The 13,644-nt window shown below is 39.2% G+C and overlaps 1 protein-coding gene across 5 annotated transcripts in view; it reads left to right on the top strand.

Annotated features, from left to right (window-relative positions):
• Nucleotides 1–13,644, top strand: part of PLEKHH2 (pleckstrin homology, MyTH4 and FERM domain containing H2) — a 114,695-nt gene that overhangs the window by 41,887 nt on the left and 59,164 nt on the right. For all 5 annotated transcript variants that reach the window (XR_009602535.3, XR_009602540.3, XR_013554623.2 and 2 more), the window contains exons 6-10: nucleotides 14–95; nucleotides 4,805–4,990; nucleotides 8,039–9,000; nucleotides 12,007–12,082; nucleotides 13,534–13,628. Coding sequence is in view for 2 of the 5 variants with exons in the window: in XM_060607566.3 (XP_060463549.3) it covers nucleotides 14–95; nucleotides 4,805–4,990; nucleotides 8,039–9,000; nucleotides 12,007–12,082; nucleotides 13,534–13,628 (1,401 nt within the window). In the remaining 3 variants the exon portion in view is untranslated. The remainder of the gene's footprint in view (nucleotides 1–13; nucleotides 96–4,804; nucleotides 4,991–8,038; nucleotides 9,001–12,006; nucleotides 12,083–13,533; nucleotides 13,629–13,644) is intronic.

Here is a 13,644-nt window from a genome sequence, read left to right as displayed (position 1 = left end):
TATGTCCTTTCAGCTGGAAGTAGAGAATCAGAATCTTCGTTTGATCAACCAAAATCAAACTGAAGAGATAAGAATAATACAGTCAAAACTACAAGGTATGAGTATTTTGACTAAGATAGCTTAGTTTGGGTTTATTAGGCTATATGGAATTTTACTGTTGAGCACTTAAAATAGGACTAGCACAACCAAATAATTGAATTTTACGTTTTATTTAATTTGAGTGGATTTTAATTTAAATAGCCAACATGTCCATATCAGCACAGCTAGCCAATTGGAGATAACCCAACAGGGATAATATTAATTTGAATGTTTAATTTCAGGTGTGTTTGCTTAAAAAACATCAGGTATTTTATTTTCTGTTTTCACTTGCATTGCAGTGATATTCAATAGTGATTGAAATTCTTATAGCCTGAATATTTTGAGCAACATTTTATAATAAGAATAATAAACTCTTTGCATTTTTTAATGCTTTGGGTTACTTTCTTCCTTTTCAACTCAAAAGCCTAAAGATGGGTGGTAGAGTTACAGATAGAGATTTATTTAATATGCTATTTTGGTGATCACCACTCAAGTGCACATTGAGCTGAAGACAAGATGAATCCACAGGGTTATTAGACCCTGGGCTAGTCTAGTGGTTTTCAAACTTATTTAGTAACAGAACCCTTTTCAAAACAGTATTTTTTTTATCAAGATATAAAACAGTGAAAGCAGTGTTAGGTGATGGGTCCATTTGCAGACTCGCTTTACTCATGCCTCACCTTTTTTTTTTTTTTTAATTTTTGTTTAATTTATTTTTTTAATTTACATTCAAGTTAGTTAGCATATAGTGCAATAATGATTTCAGGAGTAGATTCTTTAATGCCCCTTACCCATTTAGCCCTTCCCCCTCCCACAACCCCTCCAGTAACCCTCTGTTTGTTCTCCATATTTAAGACTCTCTTATATATTTGTCCCCATGCTTGTTTTTATATTATTTTTGCTTCCCTTCCCTTATGTTCATCTGTTTTGTATCCTAAAGTCCTCATATGAGTGAAGTCATATAATATTTGTCTTTCTCTGACTAATTTCGCTTAGCATAACACCTTCTAGTTCCAGCACGTAGTTGCAAATGGCAAGATTTCAATCTTTTTGATTGCTGAGTAATACTCCATTGTGTATCTATACCACATCTTCTTTATCCATTCATCCATCGATGGACATTTGGGCTCTTTCCATACTTTGGCTATTGTTGACAGTGCTGCTATAAACATTGGGGTGCATGTGCCCCTTCGAAACAGCACACCTGTATCCCTTGGATAAATACCTAGTAGTGCAATTGCTGGGTCATACGGTAGTTCTATTTTTAATTTTTTGAGGAAGCTCCATCCTGTTTTCCAGAGTGGCTGCACCAGTTTGTATTCCCACCAGCAGTGCAAAAGGGATCCTCTTTCTCCGCATCCTCGCCAACATCTGTTGTTGTCTGAGTTGTTAATGTTAGCCATTCTGACAGGTGTGAGGTGGCATCTCATTGTGGTTTTCATTTGTATTTCCCTGATGATGAGTGATGTTGAGCATTTTATCATGTGTTAATTGGCCATCTGGATGTCATCTTTGGAGAAGTGTCTATTCATGTCTTTTGCCCATTTCTTATTTGTTTTTTGGGTGTGGAGTTTGAGAAGTTCTTTATAGATTTAGGATACTAACCCTTTATCTGATATGTCATTTGCAAATATCTTCTTCCATTCTGTCGGTTGCCTTTTAGTTCTGCTGATTGTTTCCTTCACTGTGCAGAAGCTTTTATTTTGATGAAGTCTCAGTAGTTTATTTTTGCTTTTGTTCCCCTTACCTCTGGAGATGGAGACGTGTAGAGTAAGAAGTTTCTGAGGCCAAGATCAAAGAGGTTTTTGCCTGCTTTCTCCTAGAGGATTTCGATGGCTTCTTGTCTTACATTTAGGTCTTTCATCCATTTTGAGTTTATTTTTGTGTATGGTTTAAGAAAGTGGTCTAGGTTCATTTTTCTGCATGTCGCTGTCCAGTTTTCCCAGCAGCACTTGCTGAGGAGACTGTCTTTTTTCCACTGGATACTCTTTCCTGCTTTGTCAAAGATTAGTTGGCCATACGTTTGTGGATCCATTTCTGTGTTCTCTATTCTGTTCCATTGATTTGAGTTTCTGTTTTTGTGCCAGTACCATACTGTCTTGATGATTACAGCTTTCTAATACAGCTTGAAGTCCGTACTCATGCCTCTTCTTTCACCCACTATGACATTTCCTCAAAGCCCTGGGGTTTCACAGAATTCATTGGAAAAATACTGGCATTGTAGAGGTGCATGGGCTTTGAAGTCAGCTTTAATGCCCTACAATTTCATAACTGTGTTACATTTCTGCATTTTTTTTTTTTACATCAGTAAAATGGTAATGATAATAGTGCCTTCCTGGTTCCACGAGAGGTTGTCGATTTTAAGACCTATGAAATTGTTTTGTCTAATGCATGTTAATACTTATGGCTCTCATTTTGTAAGGGAAAAAGCTCCTGTTTTCCTTTTCCCTCAATGCATCTGACACCAGATGTGTGCAAGTTTTTCCCACACAAAGCAATTCTCCGGTTCCCAGAAGACACAAACTGGGTGTCCTACAAATTTAACTCAATTCTGATATTATCTACTTAAAATTAGCATCAGATCTTACAGCTTAAAAGCTTGTTCCCACAAAACTACCCCCCACCACATCAGATACCACTTCAAACACAGTTGTAAGTATCAGTTTTCAGCCCCACTTCTGCCAAACTGGGTCTAAATCAAAGGTTCCCACGACCCTCCTCAGGTTTGATAATTTTCTAGAGCAGCTCACAGAACTCAAACAAACACTTTACTCACCAGATTACTGGTTTATTACAAAAGATATAACTTAGGAACCGCCAGATGGAAGAGATGTAGAGGGCGAGGCTTGGAGAAGGGGCATAGAGCTTCCATGCTCTCTCTGTGCACACCACCCTCCCAGCACCTTCACTTGTTCATCATCCTAGAAGCCCATCCTTTTGGGTTTTTATGGCAGCTTCATTATGTCAGCTTGACTGACTGAATCATTGGCCATTGGTGATTAAGTCAATTTTCAATCCTCCGCTCCCCTGAGGTCAGAGGTAGAGTGGGTGGAGGGTGAGGCTCAATGTTCTAACCTTCTAATCCCGTGGTTGGTTCCCCAGGCAACCAGCCCCCATCCTGAGGCTATTTAGGGGCTTTCCAAAAATCACCTCATCAACACAAACTCTGATGTCATTGAAAGAACTTGTTCTGAAAACAAGACACTTTTATTGCTCTTACCACTTAGAAAATCCCAAGGGTTTTAGGAGCTGAATGCCGGGAACCATGGATGTAGACCAAGATATGTATTTCTTCTATCACAATTTCTCCACCTGTATGATGAGAAGTCAGTGTCCACATAGTTGATTTGGAATTCCATATTTACATATGGAATCATTGACACAGATTGAATATAATAAGCCTACTCTGAAAAGGCTGATATTTTACCTGATATTCTTAGCTTGTAATTCTAGTCTTCAGTGGCAGTCTCTTCAGTCTTGTAGACTAAAGGGTATTAATCCTTGGGGCCTAGGCTTGGACTGGAGAAGAGTAGATACAATCATGTAGATATAGTATAGTACTTTAAAAATGTATATGCAAATATATGATTATTAAAATACTGTGGATTAGTTCTGTGAGAGATAATCAACATGAGAATAATAAAAGTACACCCAAAAGAATACTATAGATAAGATATTTTTCTTATGCTCCACTCAGTTATCAGCTGCTATTTAATTTAACCCTTTGGTGCTCTCCCAGAGGTAAGAATTTAATTTTTTTGGAAACTTTTCTTACTATCACTGGGATCTCCGTGCTTTTAATCTTGTAAACAGGGGTGTTAGAAGATGGATTAAATCTGTAATTAATCACTGCATGAGCTATCTAAATTCTGTGTCTAGAAACTGCCCCTTCTCCTTTTTTTTCCTCTAACGCAGCGATGAAGGCTCGCCATATTGTGGTCATGTTACATCAAGCCCCTCTTTCTGCTCTCTTGGAAGAAGCAAACCGAAAACTAAGATAGCAAAAGTTATTACAGTGATCATGTGATATTTGCCCCAGTGATGATCTGAATTTCCTTTAGTTGTCTTGGCAACCGGATCACATTCCTTTTTTCCTCACCATTAGTAGCATTACTACCTAATCAAATTTTACCAGTTCTTGACTGCTATTTACCAGTACGTGACTTTGCAAGAAGCAACAACCTCTACTTGTTTACAATCTGTTTTTTATTTGTTTGTGTTTTTGTTTGAGAACTTTTTTTTTTTTGAAGTTTTCTTATGTTTATTTTTGAGAGAGAGAGAGAGAGACAGAGCATGAGCTGGGAAGGGGCAGAGAGAGGGAGACACAGAATCTGAAGCAGGCTCCCGGCTCCGAGCTGTCAGCACAGAGCCCAGTGCGGAGCTCGAACGCACAAACTGTGAGTTCATGACCCGAGCCGAAGTCGGCTGCTCAACCGACTGAGCCACCCAGGCGCCCCTATTTGAGAACTACTTTTAAAGGGATTCAATATTTTTCTCTCTGCAGTTAAAAAATATTTAGAACATTCAAAGTATATAAACAGATTTAAACATTAGCATGTGATGCCAGACATTGACGTTTCCATGTTACTGTACATAAATTAAGATGAACTGCAGGCTTTTTTCTGGTATAAAGAGTACGTTGTCCAGATCTTATATGCTTTGGTTTTGTGTTTAATAAACTATTGTAAAAAAATTCCAATCTTGATTTTGATTAATGATCTTGCAGAAGTTCAGGGGAAGAAGTCATCCATTGTCTCTACACCAAAGCTCTCGGAAGGCCAGCGCCTAAGCAGTTTGACCTTTGGGTGCTTTTTATCCCGAGCAAGGAGTCCTCCTCAAGTAGTAAAATCTGTGGAAATGAGCAAGATATCATCTAAAGAACCTGACTTCACTGAGGGAAAAGACATAGAAGGTATTTATGGATTAGAAGAATCTACTTTGACATTTTTTAAAATTTGTTTTAATGTTTATTTATTTTTGAGAGAGAGACAGAGTGTGAGTGGGAAAGGGGCAAAGAGAGGGAGACACAGAATCCAAAGCAGGCTCCAGGCTCTGAGCTGTCAGCACAGAGCCCGACGCGGGGCCTGAACTCACGAACCGTGAGATCACGACCTGAGCCGAAGTTGGACGCTCAACAAACTGAGCCACCCAAGTGCCCCTACTTTGACATTTTTTTTTTTTTTTTTTTTTATGTTTTATTTTATTTGTTTTTGAGAGTGCGCAAGACCAGAAGGGGCAGAGAGAGGGGGACAGAGGATCCGAAGCAGGATCTGTGCTAACAGCAGAGTCCCACGCAGGGCACAAACTCATGAACCGCGAGATCATGACCTGAGCCAAAGGCAGATGCCCAACCGACTGAGCCACGCAGGTGCCCCTCAGTTCTTTTTTTTTTTTTTTTTTTGAGGTGCTGTCCAGTGTTTTTATTTTTTTTATTTTTTTTCAATATATGAAGTTTATTGTCAAATTGGTTTCCATACAACACCCAGTGCTCATCCCAAAAGGTGCCCTCCTCAATACCCATCACCCACCCTCCCCTCCCTCCCACCCCCCATCAACCCTTAGTTTGTTCTCAGTTTTTAAGAGTCTCTTATGCTTTGGCTCTCTCCCACTCTAACCTCTTTTTTTTTTTTTCTTTTTCCTTCCCCTCCTCCATGGGTTTCTGTTAAGTTTCTCAGGATCCACCTAAGAGTGAAACCATATGGTATCTGTCTTTCTCTGTATGGCTTATTTCACTTAGCATCACACTCTCCAGTTCCATCCACGTTGCTACAAAGGGCCATATTTCATTACTTTGACATTTTTTAAAAAGAAAAAATAGTTTGTTAAGATTCATCCAAATATAGATTGATTTCCTTGTTTTTTTTTTTTCTTGACAAGTTGATGTTTTATGAAAATGTTTTTAAAGAGCAGTCCAGCCTTTAATCTGTATAGCTAGTTACCTTGTGTGTTGTTTTGAAAGTTTTTGCCAAGAATGCATAGGAGAGACTGATTTTCCTCTCTTGGTACTTTTTCCTGAAGTAGGTAGCAGTGATATTTAATTTTTTTTAAGGTTTTATTTATTTATTTTTGAGAGACAGAGACAATGTGAGCGGGGGAGGGGAAGAGAGAGAGAGAGAGAGAGAGAGAGAGAAGGAATCCCAAGTAGGCTCCCCACTGCCAGCACAGAGCCTGATGCGGACCTTGAACCCACAAAACCATGAGATCATGACCTGAGCCGAAACCAAGAGTCGGACGCTTAACCTACTGAGCCACCCAGGTGCCCCAGTAGCAGTGATATTTAAAATTAAAAAGTTCACCTTCACACCTATAAGGTACTTGTTTTCGCTGAGTTTCACATTAGAACAATGAACTTACTATTATTTACTTAAAACATTTTAAAATTACTTGATGTTAAATATAAAGTCAAATATGGCATAGTAAACTTATAAAGAAAAAGAACACCAGGGGACAATTCAGTGAGTGCTTTGATTTTCCCTTTCCCGTTTTGCTTCAAAGAGGAGAATACTTGCTTTGATTTTCCCTTTTCCGTTTTGCTTCAAAGAGGAAAATATTTGCATAGATGTTTTAAGTCCTGGACCTGTGTGCAGATTTCTACCCTTCTTTTGTTTGTAAAGCCCCTTTAAATTTTGCTCTGTTGTCAGCTGCTGGCTTTGCCACCTGTAGTGTGACTTTGCCCAAATATTTTAAAGGCTTGAATTTGCATCTGCTCACTTTTCAGTTCCTGCTTCCTTCCTCCAAAGGAGAAAAACTACATCCCCAAAAGCTGTCTCTGTGCTTGGTTTTAAAATCCTGAAAACTACATAATGTTTTTCCAGTCGGAGTTCTCCTTTGCTACTTGCTTTTCTGATGTTAGTTGCAATTTTCTTCTCTTTTTTGAGAAGTCATTTTAATTTCCCTTCTACTTTCTAATGGTCAGTTAAGCATAGCTCAGAACAGTGGGGGTTGCCTGTCCTGAAGCTCTTGTTCACATGCAAATTTAACAAATTGCCTGATGCCAAATCACAGAGTTTATTTGTTCAGCCTCTATTTCCTTGTTATTAAGGTCATATCTACGTTTAAAAGTTTCTCTTATACTCTTTTTTTTAATGTTTATTTATTTTTGAGAGAGCTCGAGAGAGGACGAGCACGCACAAGCAGGGGAAGGGCAAAAAGCGAGAGAGACAGGATCCGAATCGGGCTCTGTGCTGACAGCAGACAGCCCGATGTGGGGCTCCAACTCACGAACTGCAAGATCATGACCTGTGCCAAAGTCAGTCGCTTAACCCACTGAGCCGCTGAGGCACCTCCTCTTACACTCTTGAACCTAAATTTTTAGCTCGCTGTTTATGAAGCCCCTGGTTCATTTCATTAATTATATGATAAACAAAAATAAGCCGTGTGGAAAGACATTGTTAAAAAACATCGTTTTTGTTGTAAAAACACATTTGTATATATGAATAAACCAAAAGTAGAGTGAGGAGGGCTTTTCTGTGTTTTTTCTTCATGGCTTTGCATATTTCATGTATGGAAGCCTGGGAACAAAGTTTGTTTGTTTTTTAAACTATAGCTTTGTATTTATTATGTTTAAATTTACTTATGATTTTGAAAATTTAGTTGAAAGAAGGCTGTCATTTGCTTTAAAACAGAATCAGTGGTATTCTTTGGTGGCTGCTTTTTTTTGATAGTCAGAGTTGCCCTGTTTCACATTTTGCTTCTTTCATTTTAAACCATTGTCGGTTTCCTTTTACCCAACGTGTTTCTTTGTAAAAAGGGGTTTAATTTTCATACTATTCTATTGAAGTGTTAAGACTCGTATTCTATATAGAGCTTACAGTTTTCAAAGTTGGGCTTCAACAAGACATACAACTAAAGGATAATGTAAATTAACCTTATTCATACGAAAATTCCACTTTTTATAGTGTAGGTACAGAGAGTTGACATTATTAAAGGCAACATGCCAATATGATGTATGCTTTTCTAGAAATGGAAATTCCAGAAAAGTCAGGCGAGAACCAAATCCAGGAAAACAACCGGGGTCCGAGAACATTGCATCAAACCACTTGTGTCTCAGAACAGAATCGGAAAACAAGAACAAGCTTTGCAACAGATGGTGGCACGTCCCAGAATTCTGGGGCTCCAGGGAGTGACTGGAGTTCGGATGAGGAAGGTGGGAGCAAAGGAAGATCCAAGAGCAGGTACACGTCCACCCTTTCCAGTCACACGTCAGAGGAAGGCGTCCAGGGTAGCAGAATGGGCAGCGAGGCGTATCTGACAGCATCTGATGACAGCAGTTCCATATTTGAAGAAGAGACTTTTGGCATAAAGAGACTAGAGCATAAGAAGCTGTATTCTTGGCAACAGGAGGCACAGTGGAAAGCTCAGAATTGTCCCCTTGGAAAGGGAAATTCTGAATCAGATAAAAAGGAGCACGATAGTTCATCGGATGAACTGAATAAAAAATTTCAGTCTCAGAGACTGGATTATTCATCTTCGTCCAGCGAGGCCAATACACCAAGCCCTATTTTGACCCCGGCTTTGACTCCAAAGCATCCTAACTCACTTTCTGGAAAAGGAACACAATTAGTGCCTTCATCAAACCTGCCACCCCCGAAGTTAAGGATTCCTAATGTTTTCAGTATAAGTGTGGCACTAGCCAAAAGGCACTTAAGCCAGCCACAGTTAAGTTCTGATAGGATGTTTGGTACAAACAGAAATGCCATCAGCATGATCCGGCCGCTCAGACCTCAGGAAACAGATCTTGATCTAGTTGATGACGACGGTACAGAAATTTTAGAGAATATGGACACTAGTTGTGATGACGGATTGTTTTCCTATGACTCCCTGGAGTCCCCTTGCTCTGACGACCAGGAAAGCTGTGACTCAGCCAAGAAGCCGGCCTGCAGCAAACCACCAACTCCGCCCCTGCACCGGTTTCCCTCTTGGGTAAATGACATTGCCGTGTGCAATGCATGCATGCTGGCTTTTTCCTAAACCGGCGTTTACGTTTTACTTTCTTCTCCTATTTCTTTTCAGGTCCAGATTGTTCTGAAAAGTCTCGGTGTTCAGAGTACCATTTCCCTTTCTCTTTCCCTACTGAGTTCTGAGTCAATTGAGAAATAAGGGAAGGTGAAGACAGGCAGGAGATCAAAACATTACCTTTCTTACTGATAAAACTGATTTTAGAGAGTTGGTTGGCAAATGAGCTTTCCGATACTGAACTCAGAATTCGCTAGATTTATTCATCCAGTCCCAGGTAACCCTAGACCGCTAGACATCTGTTCCTCTTGGGTAGCTTAAAGCCCAGAGAAAGAACAAATGGTGTTTCTTGCATGCCTTTACTTCTCAAGAGAAAGGAGCAAGGAGGGTGCTCGGCTCTGCCTGTCCAGTTTCTCCTTCTAAGCTTGCCAGTCGCATTAAGCCATCCCTCCTCCTTGGGAAGAAGAAATGAATGGTTGGAGAGGGACCCAGAGTGTTCAGTTACTAGAGTTCCCTGCACATGGAAGGAAACATCAGGGGTGGGGAAGAAGTGTTCCTCCTACCCGTGTGATACCTTGGACAAATTCGCAACCAGGACACCTAACTCTTATTGGCCATCAGTTTTTGTGCTTAATCATTTACTTGATTGGCTTTAAGAGAAATTTAATGTTACTCTTCACGAGCTTATAAACCAGTTGCTTTAATCAAAAGCATCTTCCTATGTATCTGGAGTAGATTGAAATTCCTTCCATTGAAACACTGACCATTAATACAATAGTTAGCCCATCAACTGTATGATTCTTTATAGGAATATCTACACATCACTCAATTAAAAAAATACTCTTATATTTGAAACAAACTGAAATTATCTGTTTTGTGGATTTAACATTTTCCTCACATATTGCCATAGTCTGGCCTCCAGAGAAGCGCCTGGGCTGCAGGATTTTTTTGGTTTGGGGGTCATCTTCTGTGATATTATTTTTTATTTAGAGATCCATGTGATTTTAAGCAAATGAAGGCAGCCATGTTTTCCTACTATAAATCCAGACCTTGAGATGTATCTGCTTTTACTTTCAAAAGAACATTTCATTGTGGTGTCCACATGAAACTGTCTGCAGTTCATTATTAAATTCTGGATAGCGCAAAAAAGTGGACGTTATTGGCATGTGAATCTCTGGAATTCCAATTATGTTATCCTTCAGGCAGTGAGGATTTGAAATTTTTGCTTCTTTTATTATGTTGAGATTTTCGGAGATTTAGGTTAGGCTTTTCAAGTTCGTTTTTTTTGGCAAACCATTTTCCTACTCTTTTGCCTTTCTCTCTTCAATTTGTTCAATCCTGAAAAAGTAGTATTGCTTTTCAAAAGCCTTCTGGCAGGCTGGCCAAGTTTGAGATTTTATTTCAGCGTTTGTTAGGTATTTTCAGGTTTCAAGGAAAAGAGATGTATTCCAGTTGCCTCAATTTATGAGAGTGTATTTTAAGGATTTTTAAGAGTTTATTTGAAGGCATAGCCCATCCTTACCAAACTGGAATATCATTCAAAATACAGTAGTCACTCTAGTGGGAAAACATGTGATGTCGGCAGCACCTCTAATAGCCAACTCCTTAGAAACAGGTGACAGACACCCACTGCCCCTGGTCCAGTGTCTCAGCTTGTCCTGTCCCATCTGCGTGACTCTCCTTGTCCTCTACTGCTAACTCCTCTCCTCCACACTGTCATGCTTCCAGCTGCATCTCGTCTCCTGCTTATTGCCCTGTGTTTACATATCTTTCTGTTCCGCCAACTCTGCTGTTCTTCGCTGTGTGTATATCTCATTCTCAAGGAAACCACATCTGTTTCGTTCACTCAGCCACTCCAAACTAAAGTGTCTCAGACAGTTAGGGATCTCATGCCTGTTACCTAGCAGGCCGCTGGCCAGTCCAGTCCCAAAGAGCACAGCCTTACTACCTGCCCTGCCTTGGTTCAGGCAACTGTCCAGGTTAGATGTGGTGCACAATTCAGGACACGGTGATTATCCATGAAGAACAACTTGGAATCCCTTTTCTCACAGAGTGCAGGGTGAATAACCTCTCCAGTACCCATTTCAGAGATTTCTCTCCAAGAAGAGAAAGCAAAATAATAACCTGCTTTTGGAATAAGATAATATGATAAATTCCATTGCCATTCTCAAATTCATTTATTATTTGGCCTCAGGTATTTTTTTTTATTTTTTTTTTTAATTTTTATTTATTTTGAGAGGGAGACAGAGTGTGAGCAAGGGAGGAGCTGAGGGGAGGGAGACAAGGAATCTGAAGCAGGCTCCAGGCCCTGAGCTGTCAGCACAGAGCCTGATGCGGGGCTCGAACTCACAAACTGTGAGGTGATGACCTCAGCCAAAGTCGGACGCCTGACCGACTGAGCCGCCCAGGCGCCCCGAGCCTCACGTATTTCTTGTACTTGATTGAAACGGACATTGAAATAAGAAGATGAAAACACTTAAAGCTACTCTGTGATTTCTGACTTGAAGATTTTTCTCTTTTCTTTCAGCATACTCTAGAATAGTAGAATATTAAAGGTAATATTCATGTACAGTCAATGATTATGAATGCTTTCTAACCTCATGTTGCAGCCGTTCAAGGGTTTCTGCGTTTTTTTCTTTAACCGTGTTTAGAATGGTAGAATACTAAACGTGGTGTTTATGTGCAACCAGTGACTATGAATAAGTTTTCTCTTACTTTTTTTCCTATCTCTTGAAAAGAATTCAAAATACCAAGCAAAAACTAGGGAACAAAGATAAATAATGGAATGACTAATGGATGGAAAACGTCTGCAGTGCTGTTCACGGTGGCATATTTGTGTTGGCACCGATGACAGTTTTATAATAATGCTCTGCTCTGGTGAATATTAAATGAAGAACAAATGAAAAACATGTGTATTGAAAGTAATCATTTCTTTGCTTTAAATATCCAGTTTAAATCTCTCTTTTACATTAGGAGAGCAGAATTTATGCTGTAGCCAAATCAGGTATTCGAATGTCTGAGGCCTTCAATATGGAGAATGTTAATAAAAGTAAGTGATTTTGCATGTTGCAATGTGGATGAACCTTGAGCACATAATGCTAAAGGAAATAAGCGAGTCATGAAAAGATAAATACTGTGTGATTCCACTTCTATGAGATCTCTGAAGTGGTCAAATTCATAGAAACAGGAAGTGGAGGGGTGGTGACCCCAGGCTGGGTGGTGGTGGTGGGGGGGAATAGTTGCTTAATTGGCATAGACTTTCAGATTTGCAAGATACAAAAGTTCTGGAGACTTGCTTCATAACAATGTGACTATAATTAACACTAACCGAACCATACACTTAAAAACAGTTAAAGTGGTCAATTTTATGTTGTGTTTTTTACTGGAATAAAACATGTTTAAACAAATAAGTGATTTTATATTGCCATTTCACTAACCAAGAATTGCCTAAATGTTTGAAGCCGTTGGAGCAGATAGAATTATGTATTTCAGGAAATGATTTCTAAGGTTGCTGATTTACATTTTAAATTGCAATTTATTGTTACCCAATATAGGGGCACATATATGTTCAATTCTGATGCAGAAAGTACCTCTTTTTGCTTTTTATTTAAAAGAGGGTAAAGCAAAGAAACTGTGAGTTTCAGCTGTTTAAAATTATAAAAATATCAGTCTCTATGTCCTTTTTTCCAGAGTTTAAAACTCACTCTCCCGTTGCTTTCCTTTCCTTTCCTTTCCTTTCCTTTCCTTTCCTTTCCTTTCCTTTCCTTTCCTTTCCTTTCCTTTCCCATCCCTTCCCATCCCTTCCCCTTTTCTTTCTTTCTTTCTTTCTTTCTTTCTTTCTTTTTCTTTCTTTCCTTTCTTCAAAAAATTTTTAAAGAAGCAATGTATTCCCAGTATGAAAAGTAAAACCGAACAACAGAAAACTGTATGGAATAAAAAGAGAAGTTTTCCTGTGGTTCTTTCCACTAGCTCCCTCCCTTTCCTACTACTGATCCATATCTTAGAGGCAACCATTGATGTTCTATTTCTTCTCAGCAATGTTCTGTTCTTACCATTCAGGAAATTATATTCCTAAACTTTCAACATGAGGTTCACCTGATAAAAGCTTAAGCATGATGATGTTTTAACACCATGTCAGTAACAGGGCTATGAATAATTGGAGAATATCTTCATAGGGTACTGCTCACTGAATCAGCAGATGTTTGTCCTATTTCTGCCCAGCCTGACCTGCATGGAAATGCCTGCTGAAGAAATAAAAGCTATGATCCCTACTCTCAAAGAGTATGCAGTCTAGTTGGGGAAGTAACATACATGAGGAAATAATGAACCATGCAAGAGAGTATATCCTTACAGTAGACTATATGAGAACAGTCATGTGTGTTAATCCAGCTTCTCTTTAATTGGAACTTTTGCTAGCTCACATTCATAAGAAATAGACCTAAGTGCTAGAGAGAAGTTTCTTGTTTTTTGTTTTTTAAATCACTTTGTCTTATCTTTCAGATTCTGCCCCTCTGCTCTCCTATACCACATCAGGACTCTATACCTCTCTGATATACAAGAATATGACAACCCCAGTGTACACAACTTTGAAGGGGGTAAGTCATTATTGTT

This window comes from Panthera onca, chromosome A3, assembly GCF_046562875.1.
Source record: "Panthera onca isolate mPanOnc1 chromosome A3, mPanOnc1 haplotype 2, whole genome shotgun sequence".
NCBI classification, from domain to species: domain Eukaryota; kingdom Metazoa; phylum Chordata; class Mammalia; order Carnivora; family Felidae; genus Panthera; species Panthera onca.
The sequence above is the reverse complement of the archived record's forward strand: the minus strand, read 5'-3'. Positions and strand labels throughout refer to the sequence as shown.